This window comes from Myotis lucifugus, unplaced genomic scaffold (genome assembly GCF_000147115.1).
Source record: "Myotis lucifugus unplaced genomic scaffold, Myoluc2.0 scaffold_5, whole genome shotgun sequence".
In the NCBI taxonomy this organism is placed as follows: domain Eukaryota; kingdom Metazoa; phylum Chordata; class Mammalia; order Chiroptera; family Vespertilionidae; genus Myotis; species Myotis lucifugus.
The window spans coordinates 15,530,856-15,557,209 of NW_005871053.1; the positions used below are offsets into that span (position 1 = coordinate 15,530,856).

At 35.0% G+C, this 26,354-nt stretch overlaps 1 protein-coding gene across 5 annotated transcripts in view; it reads left to right on the top strand.

The window, feature by feature from the left end:
• The window catches only part of COBLL1 (cordon-bleu WH2 repeat protein like 1), a 146,878-nt gene that overhangs the window by 89,370 nt on the left and 31,154 nt on the right, over positions 1–26,354 (top strand). For 3 of the 5 annotated variants that reach the window (XM_023745443.1, XM_023745447.1, XM_023745459.1), the window contains exons 3-7: positions 8,756–8,957; positions 10,973–11,201; positions 12,024–12,062; positions 16,707–16,804; positions 16,917–17,153. In XM_023745443.1, coding sequence (XP_023601211.1) covers positions 8,756–8,957; positions 10,973–11,201; positions 12,024–12,062; positions 16,707–16,804; positions 16,917–17,153 — 805 coding nt within the window. Of the gene's footprint in view, positions 1–7,783; positions 7,817–8,755; positions 8,958–10,972; positions 11,202–12,023; positions 12,063–16,706; positions 16,805–16,916; positions 17,154–26,354 lie in introns of all 5 variants that reach the window. The other 2 variants (XM_023745454.1, XM_023745450.1) reach the window with 2 other exon arrangements.

The window sequence follows — 26,354 nt, forward strand, 5'->3', positions numbered from 1 at the left end:
AGGTTTTCTTTGATAAGCGTTTCTCCCGTCACTGTGAAGGATCTCTAATACAACTTTTGAGAACATCTTTTCTGAATTTGTTTAAATATTCCTTGCATATTATATTTATTTTGATAGTATACCTATGAATTTCCTTTGAAGAATAGTATCAACATTACACTAAAATAAATATTTAGAAAACATACATGCTTCATTTAACGTTTTAGAATTTTTATTCCAAAATATATTTTGGGGGAAAATTTTTAGAAAGTCCCTGTGTCATCTTATGTAAACCACACAGAGGTGTGCTCAGAATGTTCCATCTGTGAGATGTGAATGCCCAGCATTAGCTTTGGGAGAATCCACTTATTTGTACATTGAGTTGTTTTTTTTTACCAAAGAGCTTATTCAGATTAGGGAACACAATAAGGTTAGAGGTGATAATAGACTTCATGCTTAGGAGAAAATTAAAAACTTATTATCTTGAATTAGGTTGTCAGTCTTCTGCTGGCTTACCAGTCTTTTGGTACGAGAGCTTAGTGATACTGCTGCTTTAATGACCAAGAGTCACCCTGTGTCTGCCGTCTTGCCTTTGAAATCCTTTGCTTACATTGAGGGTGGCTACCGTGCCAGCCTAAAAACTCTTGGGCATTTCTATGTATCTTGACATCAAGGGTGATTAGGTTGAAGGATCTCAGGAGCTAAACTGTTTTAGATACTAGAGAGAATAAGGAACTATCTGGGTACATGTTTATATCACTCTAGGTCCTACCTTATAGTCAGGTGTCTGCCCAGTATGTGATCATTCCTCACTGAATAACTATTCATTCCTTTTTCCTCTTTTCTCTTTCTCTGGGACAATTTTAAATAAATTTCAATTTGGGAAACTTGATAAAAGATGGACATTAATCTCTGTTAGCCTACAGGAGAGCATTCTATGGCCACACTGGCACACTTTCTCCTGCAAGAGGGAGTAGAAGTAACACAGTGCAAAACAGGAGGTTTCTCTCTTTTATGCTCCTACCATGAAGAGGGATTTGCTTCACTGAGCAAATCTGAGAATGCCACGAATGAAACACAAATAAAGAAAGCATAGAACTTGAAGTCAGAAATCGAAGGTATGGTTGATTCCATATCTTGTTCTGTGACTTCAAGCAAGTCACCTTAACTCTCTGGCCTTTGCCTATAAAATGACCTGGAGACATGTTGCACATGACTTGCGACCTGATTAGCTTGTTCAGTAGCACTGTTTGATAGTAAATTGAGACTAATACTTACAAGGTCTTGACTGGCACCGGTGAGTCAAATGAGCTGAAGAGCATTTTACATGGAGTAGAGTGCCACCTATTGGAAAAAAGCAGACTTTGAAAAATTACAAGGAGATACTAAAACAGTGTGGGTCATTTTTGTTTAACACATCCTTGAACTCATTACTAATTAGGTGGGTTAGCATAAGATGGATAAACATCAGTAACAATAGGGAATGTTCTAAAAATCTCCATACTATCATTTTTCAGTATAATTGGGTTGTCAGTATGCATTTATACGGGACAGATTAAACCAATTCAACTCAATTGTTTTGAGGATTTATTGAAAGTGTGTAAAATATTTTATTAGATATTGGGGCAGATTTAAAGAATCATAATAAGGAATACTTTTATTCATAGACACCCTGTTATCAGATGCTTGAAATTCATCTATTCATGATAAGTTCTTATCATCATGCATCCTCATTTTCCTATGACAGTTCCTATTTGTACCTATTATCCCACAGTAATTACTAATAGTGCCCTTTCACTCTCAGGTGTCCCAGACTGAATGATAAATTACATAGCCACCCTATTGGTAAGTGACTTTGCTTCAACACCTCCAGGGTTTGGAAATTCACCGAGGCAGCTGTTTGTACATCTTGCTAATCTGAAAGCTCTTTGGTGAACCATCACCTGTATTTTTGATACCCCATGGGATCTTTACAACACAAAAGTGGAAGTCTTGTCTTATGTAGCAAGTACCAAAACTAGGACAAGATTACCCTCAATGTATGTCACAAATGCAGAAAGCATCATCAGCAGATTTAGGGGTGATTTAGTGATGTCATCAATCTATGAAGTAAAATTGTGGCAGATAGCCTATAGCTTGTTGCCCCATCCTGCATCCTGACTTGTGGTACCATGTGGCTGAAGGAGTACAGTTTTAGGAGACAGAACATTCTAATCTTGACTGCTTCCTAATTCTATATATGATCTTAATCATCTGGTCATGTAACTTCTAAAAGGAAGTGGGAGATCTCATAGGGATTTCTCCAGTTCAAAGAAGAGTTTTTAAAGAGTCTTTTAAAAATCTGCCTTTCAAGAAAACATTATTTTACAAATGAAAAAATATATAGCCCACCAGGTGTAGCTTAGTGGTTGAGCATTGACCTATGAACCAGGCGGTCACTGTTTGATTCCTGGTCAGGGCACATGCCCAGGTTGGAGGTTCAATCCCCATTAGGAGGCATGAAGGAGGCAGTTGATCAATGATTCTCTCATCATTGATATTTCTATCTCTCTTTCCCTCTCCATTCTTCTCTGAAATCAATGAAAAATATTATTAAAAATTAGAAAAAAATCTGTAAATAATATAATGCAAAGAAGACTCTGTTAAGTAAGCTAGTAAACCAAAATTCAAAATGATGTGGTAGTATAGAGAAGGAAGACTGTTTCTTAGCTCAGTGAGGAAGTGATGACCTAGTTTAGCCAATCCTTTTCAACTATAAATATTTTGGCTCGTGTTTCAGGTGGATTGCAGGCTTGTGCTCCTGCCTTAGCAAACAGGAAGACAAGCATCCTTCCTGTGGTGATCCTGTGGTCAAAACTGCTGGCCAACTTCTGTTAGGCGCATCAGCTCCTAATAATTATCCACAAACCAAAATCGTTGTTTTTGGTAGAAGTAATCTGGCATCTAGGTGGATAGTTCTAAATAACTATTTTCAAGAGATGAGTTCATTTTCTGTGGGTGCACTTTGTGACTAGTTGAATGCAGGGTCAGTTTAAATATTAATGTCCTACTTTGATAGTGGTATGGCTCCTTTTTGGCAGAGGTAGGTAGTCAGTAATTCCCACCCTCAAAATCATTGAGGTCAGGGTCATCTGTGCTTTTTGTGCCAAATGCTGAGGTTTCAATTAAATACTTCAAGCATTTGAACTGATCCGAGGCAGTTTTGGAAAAGATCTTAGTCTGACTTAATACTAATATCCTGCCTTTGTAAAGATGTCATGGCTTCAGACACAACAAGGCTACTAGTCAAGTTTGTTAAAAAAAACACACAAATAAAAACAAACCAAAATACAAAACAAAACATGGCTTTCACAACTATGTGTTTTAAAGCTTATGAACCTCTTTTCAACAATTTTGCCTTTTTCTGTGTCAAATACTGTACAAAGATCTCAGTTATACATTGTCTGCTGTGTGTTTCAACTCATGGATGCTAAAGCAGAATTACCTAGAGATAATTAATCACTGGTTCCTATAAATTCCTCCTTCAATGACATTGACCTCACTCTGTATTAGGCCCTGGGTATAAGGATTGCTAAAAGGTGGTCCTTCCAAAGAGAAATTCAGATCTAGGTATAAATGGAACCCTGATAACATCTTGAAGTCACTCTGCTCCTTAAGGACTTGATATAATTGGCCTGAACCCCTATTCTACTTTTTGTGGAATGTTCGATCCCCTGTATAATATTATTGTAAATTCCCAAGGGTTTATGTTGTTGGAACCACCTCTGGCTCTAACTTTACATATATATTATTTTTGGATTCTTATTTTTTAGTCTTTAACTTTTTAAATCTTTCCTTGATTTAACTCCTCCCAAATCTACCAGGATGATGGTTTGTAGGCCACCAAGGAGAAGTTAGTAAGCATATTACATAGTCAATAAGTTAACTTAACATTTCAGGCCTCCTGTTGCCCCTTTAGCAACCCTGCCACTTTGATATTAAAAAAAATTATATATTTTTTATTGATTTCAGAGAGGAAGGGAGAGGGAGAGAGATAGAAACATCAATGATGAGAGAAAATCATTGATCGGCTGCCTCCTGCACACCCCACACTGGGGATTGAGCCCGCAACCCGGGCATGTGCCCTGATAGGGAATCGAATCATGACCTCTTGGTTCATAGGTCGATGCTCAACCATTGAGCCGCACCGGCCGGGCAGCCCTGCCACTTTGTGGTGTCCCTGCAGTCCTGTTCTTTTACCGCTGGCTAGTTCCTCCTTCTGTCTCTTGCATCTTCTTACCCTGTTCTTCCTGCATTGGCTTTAATCCTGCATTGGCTTTAATCAGCTCTTTACAAAATATACATGGAATCTGACTAGTCTAAGTCATCACCGTCTCCCACCTACATTTTTGTAATAGCTTTGTAACTGTTCCCTTAGGCTATTCTAAGTATAACAATCAGAATATAATCCTCTTAAAATGTAAAGCAGATCACTCCTCAGAACTCTTCAGTGGTTTTCTAACTCAGTAAAATTCTAAGTCTTCACCAGGCTCTTAGGTCTTCACTGTAGCTGACTGGTTTCTGTTTTTCCTTAAACATGTTGAGCCCATTTCTGCCTCAGGGCCTTTGCATTTGTTAGCTCTGCCTTGAATGCATTCCCCAGATATCTCATTCCATTCGGGTCTTTGTTCTAATGGTATCTTTCTATTTAGAACATTTCCTAGCCTCCTTCCTTATTTTATTTTTCCATCATACTGCTTATCATTATCTGATATTCTGTATATTTGACTTGTCCTTTATCCTTTTCTCTCTAGATCACTGTTTCAAAAACTGTAGTATGCATTAGAATTAGCAGGAGTGCTTGTCAAAGCACATACTGCTGTGCCTCACTCCCAGATTTTCTGATTCAGTGATCTGGGCTGGGACTGGGCAATTTGCATTTCTAGCAAGTTCCCAATGATACTGATGCTATGGTCCATGAATCACACTTTGAGAATCAATTCACTTGTCCATCCAATACAGTGACCACTCACCACATGTGGCTATTTAAATTGAATTTAAATGAAATGAAATTAAATTTAAAAATTCAGTTTGTTAGTCCACTAGCTCAGTGTATTTCAACTGCTCAACATAAGAATGTCCAAACGTACAACACATTTTATGAGTTTATTTGAGCCAAACTGAGGACATGCTTGGAAGCAAGATCTCAAAAATTCTCTGGAGAATGGCAGTTTGGCAGTTCTCCTTATGCGTTTGGGGTCAAATTAGGGAAAGTAAGGAAGACTACATGAAATCCACTGGTGGTAGATTAAGGAGGGAGAAATCTGATTGAATAAAAGTAAAATAGAGAGAACATTTACTGTAAATAGGGATGGTATATGGGCAACAAGATCATGTGTGCCCTTGAGGATGGTTAGAGGGGTTTGGGAAAGGGGATTATTCTGGCATTTCAAATGTTTGTTAATCTAGATGCACAAGATCAATGGACAGGACTTGCCTAGGTAAAGATAAACCTTTTATGAAAGAAGTTATAGGCCTGGGGTGTGACTACCCACCATGACCTGCCCAGTTAGTAATTTATGTTCAGGTCACCCTGTGAGGTTACCTTTGGTCACTGAGCTTGTCAGATTCACTTCATAGTTCCTTTCTCATTCACAATAGCCACATGTGGTGAGAGTCCATTGTATTGGACAGCACAGATAGAGAAAATTTCCATCCTTGCAGAAAGTTCTATGGGCAGTGTTCTGGGGCACACATTACATGAAGATGGATTTCTTTTCTGTCCCCTCCCCCCAGGGTTGTATCCTCATATTTGTATATCTGGTCCACGTGGAGTTTGCTATAGTGTAGGAATAAAGTAGATACATAAACTTTTTTTTTTAGCATTTAAATGTATTTTAATGAGAACGCTTTTTTTTATTGAGTGCAAAATCCTGGCCATGAGTGTGGTGACTATTCTCTGTAGATGCTGCCGACAGGAAGCTGAGCAGAGGAAAGACCAATACATACCATTTTTTTTTTTCCAGTCAGATGGCTAGTCAGTTTTCCCAATACCAGTTGTTCAAAATTTAATTATGCTCCCAGAAATTTGAAATATCATTATTAGATGTAGTAGTAAATTCTCATCTGTATTTGTGTCTGTTGCAGAACTTTCTGGTCTACTGCATTTATCTTTCAGGGTATGGGAATATTTTCAAGACAAAATTGACTTCTGGAATTACTGAATAAAGATTTGAACCTAGAATTATAAAATGAGATAATAAAGTCAGAAAGAGTTCTGTGATTATTAGTTGCCTTTTGAAGAGGCATTTTTTATTAGAAAACATTTAGGTAGTGTTGAGTTCAAAGGTCAGGATATAGCTCTATGTTAGCATGAAAACTTTTTGCCGTGAAATCTGCTATAGTGTGCAATGACTTCTCAGTGTAAGAAATATCTAAACCTTTGGAGAATTTTTATAGAAATTTATTTAAGCTACAACTGGTGATAATTACAGGGAAGCAAAATCTCAAATACTTTGGAGAATTGACAGTTTTTCAGTTTTTTTATGCATATAATATTAAGGAGGGATCCTAAAGAGGATTACATGAAGGTGGGAGAAAGCAAGGCAGGGACGGAGTTACAGGATAATTAAGATTATGTGATCTCCTGAAGGTGGTTATGCTTATTTCAAAGGTGTATTAACCTAGATGCATAAAAGCAATGGACAGGGCTTGCTTAAGACAAAGATATGCCCAGTTAGGAATGTATGGTCTAATCACCCTGCGAGGTAACATTCCATAGAACCCCTTTTCACCCACAGATTATAGATGACCAAACTGACTGAGGCAGTAGGCCATTTTTATAATATTCTTGGCCCTATCTATTAAATAATAAAATTAATGTATCACAGATTAAAACAATAATTCATTAAGGCATATCAGAAGGGTTAAATAAGAAGTGTATATAAAGAGTGTTAAATTGTTCTCTTTTTTAAATATATTTTATTGATTTTTTACAGAGAGGGAGAGGGGTAGAGAATTAGAAACATCGATGAGCGAGAAACATCGATCAGCTGCCTCCTGCACACCCCCTACTGGGGATGTGCCCGCAACCAAGGTACATGCCCTTGACCAGAATCGAACCCAGGACCCTTTGGTCCACAGGCCGACGCTCTATCCACTGAGCCAAACCAGTCAGGGCTGTTCTTACTTTTTAAAAATGGAAAATGTTTTTCCTTAAATGTTTATATGTTTGTACATAAAAGGGTATCAAATGATAAAAAATAGGGATTAACCAAACAGAAACAAACTACATCAATAGCTACTTTTGTCTTATTAACTTATATTGTGTATTTCTAAAATACTGAACATTTTGGTTTTTTAAATTCTAAAGAACTATACCTTTAAGAAATGATTTTCAAAATGTAAGTTTAGTTTTCATATGTATTACTTGGCATGTTTCTATAGAGAGAAAGAGAGCTATAATCTGAATTTATCACCATTTACTCAGGCAATAGTGGACAGTGTTCCATTAGGTTGGCTGTGAAAGCTTTCTCTTCTTCCAGATCAACTGTATTTATAATTATACTAGAGGCCCAGTGCATGAAATTTGTGAACTGGTAGGGTCCCTGGCAGCTGTTGGCTGCCTGCTGGGTATGCCCTCCCTTCCCCTAGCCACCTGCTGTGGGCCAGGGCCTCCCTCCCTTCCCCTAGCCGGCCCTGCTCCCTGGCCAAACTCCCAGACAAACTCCCAGTCAAGGGGACAGTTTGCATACTATGCTTTTATTATATTGGATTGTATTTACCTAGACATTGCCTAATCCTTCTTAACCTTTTTTACTATCAGAAAAAGAAGGCACCATTTCCAAGTTTAGAATTGGACGTAACATCAATTTGCTCACATAGAGTACTGTCACCATAAACTTCAACAATACCATTATGCTAGTCTACCTCTAGGTGAAATTTAGTATGTACTATCCAAAGCAAAAATTTGGGCTGTAAACAAATTTATGTATGAGCATGTTATGTCAAGAGAAGGACATAAAATTTCTAAATATTATTGTGAAAGCATCTAATAAAGACATAGGGAACATATTTTGAGGACTGAAAACTTATTCCAGAGAACATTTTTTTTACTGAGGGACTTCAAGTCTTTTATTCATTTTCCCTGATATATGTATAATAAGGTACCTCTTGTATGTAGGGGCGGGGGGGGGGGGCGGAGAGGAGGGAGGTGAGGGTACTATTGTAAAGCATACCTCTTTATCCTATGGAGATTGGAATGGCCTGAGGTTGGGCAACAACCACCAAAAGCTGAGGTTGAGGTAGGGAGCTGAACATGGGGGACGGTTTGGGAATCTTTAAGTATTTTTGTCCCCAACACTACACAGTGTCAGACAACTACCCTTCCTTGGTGGGAGACTGCCTCTCTGAAAAAACTGAACCAGAGAAGCTAGAAACCTGGGAACTCCATTTAGGAGAATGGGGATTAGGTGCATATGAAAACAGATGTACTAAATTAAAATTGGCATATAAGTAGGGAGATTCTTAGCCTCATTTTCCTGTCTGAAAGCCATAGCCAGAATCATATCTCTAGTTATGAGATTGAAGAATAGTTTGTGTGTTTTTTTGTTTGTTTTTACTGACATTTAAATATCTTAGTGGAAACATTAATGGCCACCTGCTTACCCTCAAGTAAAACTCGTCAACCTGTACCTCAACCCATGGAAATAGGACCTTTACACAGTGTTTTAGTGCCTCAGTCAACTTTAACAGTTGCTGAAATTGTTTTATGATCTGCATTACTTTTGTTTTACAGTAAACCTATGATGGATTTGCTGATATTCCTCTGTGCCCAGTATCACTTGAATCCATCAAGTTACACAATCGATCTGCTGTCAGCTGAAAAGAACCCCATTAAATTTAAGCCAAACACACCAATAGGAATGTTGGAGGTGGAGAAAGTAATTTTAAGGCCAAAAGTTTTGGATAAGAAAAAACCTACACCTATAATACCAGAGGTAAGAATTTCACTGTATATTTTGATATCTTATGGCTAAAATACTAAGTTGCTTTTCCAGCCATTATCTTTAGTTCATTATAAATATATAATCGCCTTTCCTGGTCAAAATTGATGTGAACATGACTGTCATATTTTCATAGACAACTTTTTTAGGATTCAGTTGGTTATTGATCCTTGGGTTAAATAGAATTTGGGAAATACTTTAGATTTTAGATGCTCTAAAGTGTTCTATATGTCAGTATTAGAATCTGACAATTATGAATCATCTGTATTTCAATCTACTCTTTTAAAACGTATTTTATATGTACAGGAAGGTTTTAGAACTTTTTAATGAAAATTCATCTCTATCTCCATCTCTCTCTCTTTCCCCTTATTTTGATTCTGTAACTTGTTTCCTGGGCAGCATGGGCTCACTTCTTCCATGGCTCATTACTTCTATCTCTAAATAAACTTAAAAGAAAGGAAAGACATTTGTTTAAGAATTTATTAAAATATTTTTGGCTTCATTTACTTGGCAAGTGGTGGTTGTAACTTATTAACTTATACATTATTTTTCATTTGAGCTACACAATGGCTTAGTTTTCTGTAATGTATGGATTTTAAGCAAAAATTTTAACCAAAATGTTCTAATATTATCAATTCTTTATATAATTGTTCTTTATAAGCAATAGAGGTAGAAGCTTATGGATTTCAAGAAATATTCTTTCATTAGCAACAACACCAACCATTTTTAACTTCAGGAAATATATAAAGGTTTATATATTAATAGTTTATTTACAAATGACTTGAATGCACATATTCTCACATTTTCTTTATATTCTTTTTTAAAAATATATTTTATTGATTTTTTACAGAGAGGAAGGGGGAGGGATAGAGAGTTAGAAACATCGATGAGAGAGAAACATCGATCAGCTGCCTCCTGCACACCCCCTTACTGGGGATGTGCCCGCAACCAAGGTACATGCCCTTGACCAGAATTGAACCTGGGACCCTTCAGTCCACAGGCTGATGCTCTATCCACTGAGTCAAACCGGTTAGGGCTCTTTATATTCTTAAAAAATTTTTTTACAAATAAAGGTAATTTTTTTTTACAATCCTAAAACATACTTGCTCTCTATAAAAGGTGGTTGAATATTAATTAGGTTATTAGACTATATATCTAGATATATATGCTATTTATCTAGATAGAGATAGTATTATTTATGCGATAGCATGGCATAATATGTGGTGTTTCAGTTTTATGAATACATGTTAAGTTTGAGGATCTGCAATCTGTAGATTTCACTTAGCATGGTCACGTGTTTCAAAGTTCTATTTATATACAGGATTTAATTCAGTTACATTAAAATGACCAGATGCTTAAAATCTCAATAATTTGGAATTAGTAGCATTAACTATATAAATAAGGAACACTTTAATACTAGTTACTAATATATTAAAATTAGCCAAAGTAGTAATAATAATAATAGTGACAATAGGTAGTAATAATAGCTAATGTTTATTTATTGTAATTTTCTATGTGCCAGACACTATGATAAGTTCTTTGCATGGATTGTCTCATTTAACTTATTTCAAAAAAAAGTTAAAAAATGTTAGTGTTTTAAACAAAATAACCCTTTTTTGACATCTAACAAACTATTAAAAAGTAAATATTCCACAAATAAAAGATAGAATAAAACATGCATAATTCTGTATTATTATGTCTGTTTGTTAATTTTAAAATAAATATTTTAAGGAACAAAGCAAAAATATCTGTTTCTTTTGGATTTAAATCGACTTAATACTTTACTATACAAGGGTGTGAATTTAATCTATATTTAATAAGCAAACTGTTTCTAAGAATCTGATTTGGATTAGGAAGTAATATTAATCAATAAAAATCTTACACTAAAATAAAAAATTCTGTGTATTGTATGAATATATACTTGTAGATTTCTCATTACTCTAGACATCATTGTAGAATGTTTATTTCAGTATATTATGGTATAACTATGGCTTTAATCTGTGTTTCAGAAAACTGTGAGAGTAGTGATCAACTTTAAGAAAACACAGAAGGCAATAGTGAGAGTTAGCCCACATGCGTCACTCCAAGAACTAGCACCCATTATATGCAGCAAATGTGAGTTTGATCCGTTACATACGCTGTTGTTGAAGGATTATCAGTCTCAGGAGCCACTCGACTTGACAAAATCTCTTAATGACCTGGGACTAAGAGAATTATATGCCATGGATATCAGCAGAGGTAAGACTTTTTGTTTTATTCATTTGACAGGATGTGCATATATGTATATGTGTATTGTGTTTATGTATAGTTTTTCTCAAGTTCATAATGGCACTTTAAATGGATCCTATAGATAGAAGTCAATACATGGCACTGGGAATAAGAAGAGAAAACAAAATATAATGTATTTTAATTTGATTTCAATTATTGAAATTGAAATAAAAACTTGTCTTTTTTAGCTATCATCACATTTTATACTTTTCCATCTACCTATGAATACTTTTTTTAGTGGAATTTAACTTAATTCTTTGTGGCTTGGAGATTTAAGCAGAAAATAAAAAATTTACATGTAAATTCATTATGGTTCTAATCAAGCATGAATTACTGTAGACTCGCCATGATTTTGGCGGAGTCCTAATTATCATTCAAATTTGGAAGTTTCTTGCTAATTTGTTTTCCTAGGGTCAGCACCCAAAATTAACTGGCTTAAAAAATGCATCAGTTTAATTCCAAAATTTCTCTAAATAGAAATACCAGTAATTTTCAATATTAATCTATAAAGAAAAATTTAGGGTATTAAAATTAGATAATGTTGGTTTGCATGATGTCTAATAGAGAAATGCAAGCTTATTTACTCAATATGAATCTGTTTTATTAGGAGAGAAAAAAGTTTAGTAAAGGAGGCAATTACTTACATCTTCTGTACATAGGGAACTTCACACTTGATCCTGAGATTGTGCTTTATGTAAGTCTATAGACAACTATTTCAACTCAGTGATGTTATATACTTGAACAAACATCATCTTTAAGTCAATTTACCCTCTTTTACCCCCTCCTCTGTAGCCACTTCTGTTACTGCCTCCAATAAATCATCTTTACAAGGTAAGACATATGAATCAGTAGAAACAAAACATAATGTGAAATATCTATTTCTATTGGTAAATGGAAAGTAAGCTTCTAATTTTATTTGCTTTCTTAATATTACTAATGTGTAAAAATTTTTTTAACGGAGACAATCTTCATGTTTTATTTCCTGAAAAATAATTTATAAGGTTCTCCTTGATTTCTCAATTTAATACAATAATTATATTTTAAAATTAATATTAACCTAAGAATGTAAGAAATATATTCTTGACTCTCAGACAAAAAATGATTTTGCTAGGATCTTTATTGGGTACAAATGCTGATAGTTTGGTTGTACCCTGAAAGAATCTTAGATTATTTTCATTGAACTATTTTTCATAATAATCAGGGTATATTAATCATAAAGAATTTTTGCAACCATTAAGTTGTTTGTGAATATTTTGTAATAACTTGGAAAATGGCTTATACTAAAATTAGCTTTTAATGCAGGTATAAAAAACTTTTACATGAAATTTCTGAAAGAAAATACATAAAAAATTTTATAGTGGTTACCTTTGGGTGGTAGGGCTATGGATGACTTTTCATCCTTTTCTTTATATTACAGAATTTTATAATGGAAATGTATTCCTTTCATAGTGAAAACTTTATTAAAAATAGCCAATAATAATAAAGTCTGGAAGTTTTCCACCCATTAAAAAGGAGTAGGCTCAGATAGTTGATTACTGTAATAATTACCACCCTACTAAAAAAAAAAAAAGAGCACAATAAAATGTACACATTTTATGTTATTAGAATCTTCTTTCTTTCCCATTTTCAATTTTTCCAGGGTACAATGAACGTCCCAATTCCAAGAATTAAGCCCACATAAATAATAGTATGATTATCTATTATTAGTGTCTAATGAATAGGAGCCTAATCAAAGGAATTAAAATTTCCTATGTAAAGTATATACTGGTTAATCAGAGGGCAGGCATTTGAATTGACAAGCTCATTTGACAAGTAGATAGGGCAGATAGCTTTATCTGTCTGGATCTAACCTTCTACTTCTATGACAATAAAGAGATTGGAAAAAGTTGTCTTTGTGGTTCTATTCCCGCAAAATTTATTTTGTTACTTTTACTTGGCTTTTGCTCCTACCTTTGCCATTCAAGTGAATCCCATAATCTTGTTGGCCTCATTTTGAAGATGCTGAATGCATTGATTTCAAATACCCCTTCCAGCCAAAAACATATGTGGTTTATTCAGAGTATTAAGTGTTATGAATATAACCATAAGACATTAGAATAGGAAAATTAAGAAAGCTCCTCTGACAGTGTCAGAATCTACAGGGTTAGTCCAATTGCTGTAAATAGCCCCCCCCCCCCCATCTCCTAACTTTATCTGATATGATCGGGAAGTTTAGAATTTTGCATGCCATTACTTACAGCCTCTCTTCTGGAAACAGGAAACTACAGTATTTGAGTTGCTTTCTAAGTAAGCTCAAGCCCTTGTTTGCCTTAGTGTTTAACTGTGACTTACAGTGATCCCTGGCATAGAGCGTTAAGTGAAGATTTAGGGGGTAACCAGTGTATATAGTAGATGAATGGGCACCTGGAAACTACTTTAAAAAAATAACTATAAGAAATAATGTGGTTATATTTATTGCACTGGACCAGTATGTGAATTTTTCATCTACTGTTCCAACTGAATTTCATTGTGTATTTATACATTCAATTAGTGGAGGATTCTATCTTAAAATGAAATAGTAGCATTCCTTTAAAAAAAAAGTAATTAAAAAAATGTTCTTTAAATGGAAATCAGTTTCAGTTGTACCATTAATGTCCACGTGTTTTGGACATTATTCAAACTCTCCGGTCACCTAGGTCCTCAGATATGTAATGGGGTGATACTACCTGCTTCCATTCTTTACATCCCACAACTTAGAAAAAGGGCTCAGAATGATAACTTATGATATCTACCTCACAGAATTGTTCCAAGAAATAAATTAGGCATGTAAAAAATCTTTAATCATGGTGTGCTACCACATATCAATTACTATTAGTTGTTAGCATTGTCAATAAACTCATGGTATCAAATGCATATTGCTTATTTAAGATTTGAAGGATCAGATTTATAAAGTTTTATTTTGTGAAATATATTTCTCCTTATGTTAGTAGGGCATATTGCATTAATTTACTAGTAGTTATTGCTTTCCTGGGATAGCCCTACTTTGTCATAATTTAATTTTTAAACATTCCTTTTTAAATAAAAATACTATACATTTACCCCTAAATAATAGGTAAATATAAGATTTTAATTAAGGCTATACATTTGCTCCTAACTGCTACTTTACCTATATCCCACCAGTTTTTAGATATAATACTTTGTTTCCTATGTCACTGAGATTACACTGTGATTTACCATAAAGCCCATATGTTTCTTAGTAGAGATGCTTTTAAAAATTTACAGATCTCCACTCCTTATCTCTCTATTAAAATATTTTTTCAATTTATTTATTGAGTAAACCAGGTCATTTGTCTTACAGAATTCCCCACATTCAGACTGTTGCTAATTGTGTCCTGTGATGCCACTTCACATATTTCCCTATCTTATTTCCTATAAGTTGATAGTTAAATCTAGAATCTTGTTGAGATATTTTTGGCAAGAATATTTCATGGGTGGTATTGTGTAATTCCATTTGCAGACATATAATGACAAGTTATCTTTTTTTTATGTTAGCCATATATAATTATTGCTATATTGTAGTTAATTAAAATTTGAAAAATGGTCATTATCTATTGCAAACATTCCTTTAATTATTAGTTGAGATATTTCTAAAAAGGCAAATTTCCCCATGTCGGCTATTTGTCTACCTACGTAGAACTCATTCAAAAAAGGCAGGAAAGTGTGATTCTTTCCCTTCATTAGTTTTTAAAATAATGGTTACCTATAAAGATGAACAATGAGGACCAATTACTTTTTTTATATCACTATGAATGCATGGAATTAAATATAGGTGTTATGTTTCAGTTTGTTGAGTTATTTTTTAAAAAAAATATATGTTTTTATTGATTTGAGAGAGAGAGGGGAAGCAAGAGGGAGAGAGAGAAACATCAATCGGTTGGTTGCCTCCCATATGTTCCCAGACCAGTGACAAAACCCAAAACCTGGCCATGTGCCCTGACCAGGAATCGAACTGGCAACCTTTTGATGAACAAGACGACACTCAAGCAACTTAACCACACCGGCCAGGGTGTTGAGTTATTCTTAAGTCCAAATTGTCTGGACTTTTGCCAGTAGAAACCATATGAGATTTATCCTTGAGTTATTTTAAAACCACCCCAGTAGATTTTGATTGCTTTCTCTCTGGTATGACTAGATATTACAGGTTCATCTTTGATATCAACAAATAATCAATCATTCTTAAGCAATCATAGTTCCCATTAGTGGGAAATGGTAGAAAGACAATCGGCCAGGTGACTTAGCACTGTTGGACTTGTCTTTGGTTGTAGGCTCTTTCAGTTGACATTCAGAAAGACTTTTTGGAGAGTGAAGTATTACATATGTTACCTTGAGGCTTGAAATTTGTCATTCTAATTAAAGTGTGATTTCTTTTAATCTTGCTACAATTGACATTTGGGATCAGGTAATTCTGTTGTTGAGGGGCTGTCTTGGACATTGTAGTATGTTTAGCTGCATCATCGGTCTCTACCCAGCAGATACCAATAACACATTCTCCTCACCCTAACCCCTCAGTGTGACAACCAAAATTGTCCCCAACATTTTCAAATGTCTTCGGGGGTGTGCAGGGGAATCACCCCTAGTTTAGAACTATTGGATTAAAGGAATATCATTTATGAAACATATAATAAAGTACTAAGAAACTATAATGAATCATGTTTTAGAGAATAAAACATTTTATCATAGTTTAGCTCTGACACAAAAATATAGTTCAAAATAAACAAAGGGGCAAATTGTATATAGCAATTTTATATCTCATTTAATTTGAAACTTTGTACTTTGAAATGTTGGTAATTATTTATGGAACACAGACTTTCTTTTTTTTTTAAATCTGATTTATGTTTTTATTTTTATTTATTTATTTTTTTATTTTTTTATTTTTTTTATTCTTTTTAAAAATATATTATAATAAGTATTACAAAGGGTATTACATATGTGTCCTTCCCCCACACCCCCTGCCCTCCCTTACCCCCCAGTGTCTTATGTTCATTAGTTATGCTTATATGCATGCATACAAGTCCTTCGGTTGATCTCTTACTCCAAATAAACAAAGGGAAAAATTGTATATAGCAATTTTATATCTCATTTAATTTGAAGCTTTGTACTTTGAAATGTTGGTAATTATTGTGGAACACAGACTTTCAAGTTACAAAGAATTGAGTTTGTCATAGCTCTGTAATTTTTTGATTATTCACCCTGAGTAAGTATTTTAATTTCTCTAAGCTTTAGTTTCCTCCACTGTGAAGTAGAAACAATAATACTAAATGTACCCATTACTTTGAGAATTGAATAAGATATAAGGTGTCTAGAAGAGTACATGGTTCATGGAAGACCATAAAGAGTAGCTTTTATAACAAAACACATTTTTCAAAGGCAAGTAATTGTGAGAAATCTTGGAAATGAACATATGATGAACAAAAAGGCCCTCTTTTTCTATTTTAGAGTCCTGCCAAATATCACAAAACTTTGACATTATGAAGGAGAAAGAAAATAAAAAGTTTTTCAGCTTTTTTCAGCGCAGTAAGAAAAAGCGGGATCAAGTAAGTATTTCCTTATTTATCATTTTATAAGATTCTTCGAATCTGTTTTTAATTACATGTGCTTTTTTATCTTGAATTTACATAGAGATTTTGCCTTTTCATTCTTTATTAGACTGCAAGTGCCCCAGCGACCCCTCTAGTGAGTAATAATCGCCCAACTTTTACAAGGTCCAATACCATTTCCAAGACATACATTTCGAACACCCTGCCGTCGGACGCTCCCAAGAAGAGGCGGGCTCCGTTGCCTCCGATGTCAGCCTCTCAGAGCGTCCCCCAGAACCTCGCTCACGTCCAGGAGAGGCCAGCTTATGGTGTCATGAAATCCATGAGTGTGGATGAGACAGATAAGGTGCGGAATTTTGTTTTGTTTTAGGCTGGGCACAGGACCATCTATTTTTCCTCTTACCTACTTGTCTTTTTCCACATAGGCTACTAATAAGGTTAGTAACAGTTACTAATATGCAATAAGGTGAATAAGTAGTCACTAGTAAGATTAATGCTGGGAAGAGGTTCTCTAGATATGTACAGTTCTATGATGCAGTAAAGAATAAATATATTGCCCAGCTGGCATGGTTCAGTGGTTGAGCTTTGACCTATGAAACAGGAGGTCAAGGTTCATTCACGGTCAGGGCAGATGCCCAGGCTGAATCCTCAGTAAGGGGTGTTCAGGAGGCAGCCGATCAATGATTCTCTCTCATCATTGATATTTCTATCTCTCCTCTCTTCCTCTCTGAAGTCAATAAAAAATTTTTTTTCAAAGAGTAAATATATCCATTTTAAGTAGCTTTCACATTCAAGAAAATAAGTCATCTGTAAACCATAAAGTGCTGGTCTATTAAGGAATAACTGGAGGCATTTGCTTGTATCTATTAGGAATGGAAATATTCATTTTTGAACATTTTTCTTTTAACAGCAACACAATCTTTGTGTCACTTTCATGAGTTTCCAACTGGATATATGTTTTTTACTTTACTCAGAGAGTCTCAGGGAGATATACTGGCATCTGCCTGGTACATAGATACTCTATAGTTTTTAAAAAATATCTTTACATAAAATGTATTGCAGTTTGTTTTATATATTTTGATGTTCAAAGCACTGTTCTAGGTATACTTTTCCCCCAAAATTTCTAATTATTGCTCCTCTTTGATCCCAGATTTTCCTGCAGTATGCTGTTTTGTGGAAATCCATTTGCAAAATTACTTTTCATGCCCATAAAAATCTGTACTTTCCTTGCTTTATTCATGTGGACAATAAATGAGGTTTTAAGTAAATGTGATTGAACATGAGGCCATATATTTTGTTGCTAGGAATCAGACAAATGATTTAAGAGCAGGTTTTATGTTGAGATATTTGGGATACTGAGAAGTTTCCCTGTGTCTAGGTGAGGGGTTTGACTTCCACCTTGGAAGCTAAGTAAACTCAATGCTGAGGTAATTTTACTCTTCCCAACAAACTAATGAATATTTATGTGCTTCCTTAACTTAAAAACAAAAGAGATTTTAATTGTAATTTATTGTAGGTGTCTTTAGAAAGTAAATAGCTACTCAAATAGATAGAAAAGGACAACATATGCTTAAACCCAGTAGTTAGCTGGAAAATCATTTAGTAAGCTATTATTTTTATTTCTATTAAGATAATCTAGTCTAATGGTTATGGTATAGTAGTAAAATCTCATCCTACAAATCAGAGGGATACCTATCTTTTTAAAGGGCATAATCATTTACTAACAAGCTTTCCAGGGTGACTGCTTGGTAGTTAGGTGAAGTGTCACAGAAGAGGTGATTCTTGGATTCAGTCTAAGATATGTGTGGGAGTGCATTCGTCAGGCAAGAGAAACCCTATTCAGAGATGCAGAGTGTGAAGCCTATAGCATATCTGGGCAGGAGCCAGAAACATAGAAACTGAGTGAGATAAGCAGGGTCCATGTCAGGGTCGCCAACAGCCTCCTTTTGTAGCTGTAACCCCTTTACACTTCTTCATAGTAAGTCATTTAAAATGCAAAATTTTCAGGACTACTTTCTATTTTTAATGACCATAAAACTACATTATAGGAGTACAAATTATGATACCCTGGAGTAACTACTAAAGTCTGTCCTTTTCTTTATAGAGAAATCTTAGCCACTCCTCACAAGTCTTTATTCCATCTGTCGTCATCCAATCTATTCCAGTAAACTTCCCTTGTGGTTGGATCCCAAAGAGGTCTCCATCGTCTTTCTAATAGTCTGCTTCTTAAAATTCCAGGCTGTGCTACCAGTGTCTGCACCAAAAGTGGTTTCTTTTGATCCACACCCTCTGCTCTATGACCAGTTGATGCCCCCATGTTAAGCAATTTTTTTCTTTTTCAGTATATTGTGTTTGGCAAACTAGACATCTTTATACATAAATTTTCTAATTTTTTTCCTTTTGATTGAGCCATCTGAGTAGTTCTTCTATGCATTGTTACTAGGACTGAGGATTATTTGTTTTTCCCTAGAAAAGCTGAATAAGATCGGTACTTAACTTGTCCTTAAATTTATTCATTATAAATTATTAACAATTAAGCTGTGGTTTTATTTATGAGTGTGTGTGTCTGTGTGACACTTATGTTCATGTGAATTCATGCCTATTTAGGTATCTCAACACCTTTTTTTTTTTTTTTAACTTCTTGGCCATATTAGATGTAATAGATGAGCCCTAGGTCTTGATTTCTTCTTCTTCTTCTTCTTTGGTCCTGATTCTCTTTTTTTAAAAAATATATTTTATTGATTTTTTTTACAGAGAGGAAGGGAGAGGGATAGAGAGTTAGAAACATCGATGAGAGAGAAACATCGATCAGCTGCCTCCTGTACACCTCCCACTGGGGATGTGCCCACAACCAAGGTACATGCCCTTGACCGGAATCGAACCTGGGACCTTTCAGTCCGCAGGCCGACGCTCTATCCACTGAGCCAAACCGGTTAGGGCAGTCCTGATTCTCTTTTGATAACTCAGCTTTTTAAAATTTTATTTGTTCTTTACCCATTTTCTAAATTTGGAAGTACCTGAGACCATGGTGTTAGCCTATATTTACTGTACTCTTTCAGAGACAACATCTGTTCTTTGTTGAGTTATTAACTGTAATGGTTTGGATAATGTCCCCGAAAAAGATATACCCCAGTCCTAACTTTCAGCGCCCGGTGAATGTGACCTTACTTAGAAATAGTGTTTGCAGATGTAATCAAGTTAAGGCTCTATTAATGAGATCATCCTAGATTTAGGTTGGGCCCAAATCCAATGACTGGTGTCCTGAGAAGAAGAGAAGACACAGGCACAGAGACACAAAGGAGAAGGTCATGTGATGATGGAGGCAGAGATTGGAGTTATGCTGCCCCAAACCAAGCAATGGCAGGAGCCACCAGAAGCTGGATGAGGCATGGAAGGAGTCGCCCTTAATGCTCTCAGAGGGTTATGGCCCTGCTAACACCATGATTTCAGACTTCTGGCTTCCAGAACTGTGAAAGAATAATTTTTGTTGTGTTAAGCCACCCAGTCATGGTAATGTGTTATGGCAGCCCTAAGAAACTAATACATCAACTTTGTAATTCCAATTCCAACATTTTTCCTGTTGCAGTTTAAACTCGTGGTTGCTTCTTGACTCATCACTACCTGGAAATCAGAATATTGGAAATCAAACTCACTCTTTTTTGTCCCATATTGAAAAGCTCAAGATCATCTTTGACATTTATTATTTTTTTCTTTTCATATCCCATTAGTGAGCAATCCTTCACTGCATCTCTCTTCATCATGTCTACTTGTCCCTCATTTTCATTCTCTCTCCTGAAGTCTGATCCTAGAGACACCCAGGCGGAGGGTAAGGAGAAGATCAGTACTTAACTTGTCTTTCACATCTTGTTTTCATAATAAAAGAATGTGGCAAGTTGCTACTTTTATATTTTGTAATTAGCACTTCTCAGTTCAAGACTTTGGATAGCTGGCTGTTACTTTCTGGGCATTCAAGGTTCTCTACAAACTGATCACAATTTGAGGGGGGGGGTTCTATTCTTTCTTTGTTTCTTTGTTTTTTTTTCTTTCTCCTTTGTTCTTTTTTTCTTTCTTTTCAGCTTTATTGAGCCGTAATTGACAAATAAAATTGTAAGATATTTCAAATGTGCATCATGGTGATTTGAAATAAGTATACATTGTGAAAGAATTCCCACCATCTAGTTATATATTCATCACCTCACATCTCTCTCTCCCCACCTCTCTCTAAGAGTACTTAAGTTCTACTCTTTTTGCAAATTTCAGTTATTAACAGTGTTATCAACTATAGTCATCATTTTTACATTAGATCCTCAGACCTTATTCATTTTACAGCTGAAAGTTTGTCCTATTGCCCCACCCTCTCCCTATATCCTCCACCCCCTTGGCAACCTTTTTCACTCTCTGTTTCTATGAGTTTGACTTTTTTAGATTCTACATATAAATGTTCCCATGCACTATTTGCCTCTCATTGTCTGGCTTATTTCATTTTATATTGTCCTCAAGCTCCATCCATGTTGTCACAATGGCAGGATTTCCTGCTTTCTCATGGGTGAATAACATTTCCTTGTGTATGTATTCATATATTATGCACTATGTTATAACTCACCTTTTGGTACTGAATGGTGTATTTTGAATATGTATCAGTACATAAAGGGTTTCTTCATTTCAAAGGCTACGTAATATTTCATTGATGTATATAACAAAATACGGGATGGTGTAAGTACCCCATCCTCTAAAGATAAACATTAGGGTTATGTTATTGTTTAAAGTTTTTAACTGTTAATTTTCTTCCTTTCCTCTTTCCCAACTAGAGGGCAGAATTGTGTTCCCCAGCAAAATTCTGTAACATATTATTTGTTCAAGGAAATCGATAAGTAAACTTTTAGCATTGCTTCCACGCAGCTGGGTATAGTGTATGTAGTGAGAATGTCTGTCACACATAATATCACTAAATTTTAGTATTTTATATGTATGTATGGTAAATTTTCAGAAGTACTGGATAACTTAAAAATTGCTTATATTTTCTTTATAGTAATTGGCCCAGGTAGTTCTTGGCAATATTTTTCTTAAGATTTTACGTAAAAACCAGAATTTTGGCAAGGTTGTATTGAATGATTAAAGACCAATAACTAAAATGTGATATATATTACCTAATGCATATAAATTACATTGCCCTCTGAATTGAAGTTGTTTATGTAGCCAGATGCAAATATTCAAGAAATTTAGCAGAACTATAAATTTATGGGTGAATTTTATTTATTTTACTGCTTGCTTGTTTTACATTTAAATCAAATGTAGTCATTATCATTATAGATATTTTATACCTATTTGATGATTGAAAATAATGGCAGGCTAGGAAAAAACAACTAGAAAAAAATGGTTAAATAATTTCCAAGTCCATGGAGAATGTTGGGTACATTCATATCCTGTAGTTTTTATTGTTTAAAAAGTAAACCACAAGGGTGCGCTGTTAAACAGAATTACAGCATTCTGATTTTTCTAATCTCACCACCCCTTTCCCCCCAAAGCATCCTTTAATAAAGCAGAAAGAAAATACTAGAAATAGTTACATTATATTAGAAATATAAAATGCTTACCTCTTGTGGGTGAAGTGCCAAAAAATAGAGCTGGAGAGATAAATAACAGTAATGCATCAATTTTATTCATTTTGAGCTTTTATTTCATTTTAGTGTTCTTTTAAGTAGTCGTTGGTATTATGTTTGCCCTAGACAGGCTTATGGATAAGTCAGTTTATCTGTAGCTTGGAAAAAAACCTGTCAATTTCATCTATTTTATGCTTTTTGGATGTCTGTTTTTAAAAATTTGCCTCAGTCTTCTAAGGCATTTCTCGATACTGGCAAATTAAAGTATTTGGATAGTGATTTGGTCGTTTAAACTGAAACTATTCACATGAAAGCCTGTTGATTTTCTGAGCTAAATTTGCAAACAATTGTGCAGTTTCCAAAGAGGATTCAATAAAGACCCAAGTTAGTAAAGTAATTTATCCTAACCTTTTTTAAAATTACTGCATCTAAAATTATTTTATCCACCTAAAGAATATGTTTCAAAGACAATTGTTGTGGCTACAGTGTCCTTTTTCATGTCCCTAAATTTCTCTGTCTTCTCTTTCACATGATTTCAAGCCTTGTGTCTTTTTCCTTATAAGGGTGAATATACTTCTATAGAAATGGTTCACTCTGAGAAAGAACTATCCAATTAGAAATTTTCTGGCAGTTTTTCTTGGTACTTTTTGAGCATTATGTGGATATAATTCTGCCTAAAGATTTGAAATGCCATTCGTGTCCCAGCATATGTCCTACTTGGCTCCTGCTGCTATTTACATGAGTCATATCACATGCATTATTGTATGAAATCCATATAGTTATATACAGTAAGATTATATGTATATAGTTATTTACATAAGGTTGCTATTTATTTCACACATGACAGAAGTCAGACACAATGACATTGACTGGAATTGAAAATGACTTATCATTCTGGGATTGAAACTGAGTTCAGAAATCCAGAACTGTATCTGCCCTGTATCTGCTAACCAAGTGTCTGTGAGAAGCACTTTTAATAAAATTAGTGTTCAAAGAATGTCCTGGATGACAAATTAGCATTTTAACCCTATTTTACATTTGAAGACCAGGAAAAAATTGGACAGAAGTTGTGCATAATTGTCACACATAGAATTCACAGAACCTGTGGGTGAATTCTTCCTTTTTGCACATTTTGTATAACTTTGTGACTTGGAGTCATGTGTATATATCAGAGAGCAGCTTTCCCCAGGTTACTAGCCTGGTACCTTGTTTTCTTTAGGATATTTGCTTTTGGCTAGAAACACAGTCAGGAATTATCTTGATTGGGCTTTTCCTTTGGTCTCATTTTGCATTCTACGGCAAACGCTCAAATATTGAGAAATTGAAATACTTTGCCATCCAGTATTATGCAAGTGAAATTTAATACTCAGAGTGTTACTTTTTTGACAGCTGATTTAATTGTTTTTTAAAAAATGTTTGACGTTATTCATCTTTTACCCAATTTTATCTTTTAACACTTACTGTGGTTTACAAGCAGATGATAGATTGTCATGTGTTTATGAAATGTGTTAGTAGATTTTTTATCTTAGTTTCACTTAATGAGTTTTAAATCCTAGTTTTACACAGAGTCATTAAGGTTGTTGTAATGGAGCATGTATTTGTAATCTTTAAGAAATATTCCTCTTTTTAGTTTCTCCTCCACGTAACGTTTGGTTTTCCCCTCTACTTTCCACTTATATTTATTATATAGAACGTGGACCACACACATACTTCCACAATTGCCTAGAAACAGTAGTTGCCATGGCATTTTCAGTTTGATATATGGGATACAGCTGTCTGTTCTTCCAAAAATATGACTTGTTTCATTCAGTAGAGAAATGCAGCAACACTGTACAGTATCTACTCTGCTTCCTCTTTTAAGGCTTTCCAGGAGAGAAGATGAACTTTGCCATTGTAGTTTTCACTTGATTTTCAAAGGCTCATCATTTCATAGGGACAGTAATGATTAGTGCTTATGTAGCACTCACCAGTGTTTCAGACGAGGTTCTAAGCACATTACTCACTTAATGCTCACAAAAATCTTCTGAGCCATCACTTCTTAGGTTTCTGCCAGCTTTGCCTTTGACCTAAGTGTTAAGGACTGTGTTCATTATAAAATCGTTAAATTTTAAAGAACAATAATATTAAACAACCAAAGGACTTGTATGCATGCATATTAGCATAACCAATGGACACAGACACTGGGGCAGTGGAGGCTTGCCCAGGGTGGGAATGGTTGGGGGCGAGGGGGTCATTTGGGGGAAAAGGAGACATATGTAAAACTTAAGATAATTAGAAAAAACACAATAGGATAATTTTGAAATGAGTGTGGATTTTTCTTCTTTATCCTAGTATTCCAAGACTGTGCCTCTCTGAGGTGCATACTGAGTTAATACAACATCACTGAAAATAATCAGTGGTAGGAGTCTTTCTTTACAAGATCTCATGGTATGGAGTTTATTTAGTCTTTCTACCCTGTGACATTGGGATCTCATGGGGGAGACATGCCTTTTGCTGGTAACCAGCATATATTAACAGAGGACAAAGCAGAGAGAAGCAGGCCTGCTTTTGGAGCCACAATGATAAAAATGGTGGGGTCATTAGGATAATGCCTGGCCTGCAGCTTTGACTCCCTTTCTGGGATGAATGGAGTTGGTCCCAGTTTGTTCCCGTGATCACTACTTTACTTGGTAGAGGGCTTAAACTCAGTTCATCTGTAAATGTTTAGCATTTTCCTACCCTGCCCTAGACACCTCTTTGTCTTGATCACAATGACCTCAAAGAACCATGGTTACCACCGCCCTCTGTCCTTTTAACTTGATCCTGAGCTCTGGCTCACTTTGTCTTTTTATTCAGGATCTTTGGGCATCTAAAAAATGGTATACATAAGGGATTACCACTAATATGACTTGGTTATATGTTATCTTAAAGTATTGTGGGGTTGGTAAATGAAAGCACAGATTGCTTCAGGAAAATAAATGTAAAAACCTTGCAAGGTTATATAACACGGGTTGTAAAATTTGGGGGTTCTTTTTTTTTTCCTGGTATGAATGGAGAAGGCTGGAAAGGAAGTTTATTGTGGCAGAAGAAGCCCTAGCCTGGCTCCAGAGATAGTCTTGGATTCTCCTAATAGGACTATTACATTTTTGTTTGTCATTGTTATTTTTCTCATTGTCGTCTTTGTCTTCTACCTGGAATAAGCCAATGAACTTCTTTATGGCTTGGGTTTCTTCCAAGTAGGGCTTTGTAACTAAATTTCCAAAAGTCTCTTTCAACTCTAATATTATAAAATGATTTTATTCTTCGTTGTCTTTTTAAAATTAATCTTTAAGAAATGAATGTACTTTGTTGCATAGACCTTTGGTTTGACCAGTGTTAATCAGATAGTCCTGGTATTACTCTTCTGAGGATTTTTAAACCCTGTAGTACAGTAGCAACATGGAACATTGACAATCTTTTCTTTTTTAAAATTTATCTTTATTGTTGAAAGTATTACTGATTTACCATTTGTTTGTTTGTTTTTTCCATTGATCCCCTCCACCCATACCCTCCCCTCCCAGGCCTTTACTATTCTATTGTCTCTGTCCATAAATGAATCCATCTCTAATCTCATTGTTGCCTTTCATAGCATGTATTTTGGCAGATTGATAGGAACATCCTTAAAAATGGCATAATAGGTGAATGCTTACATAGTATGGATTTAAGAGCTCCAGGCCCATTTCTCTTTTCTGTAATTATAGTCACATGGTACCTGAAATGTCACTCCTATTTCTAAACCCCCTCACTTTCATATGATATGACTTTTTCCTAATCTAAGTTGACTTATATAGCCTAAGACTTTCAGTGCTACCCATGAAAAAATCTTAAAACATATTACTATAGAGAATAAGAAAATAGAAGACATAAATTCTAGTTTTGGGGGGAGCTAGAAGGAAGTACTACTCAAAAAGGAAAAGGGTATATAGAAT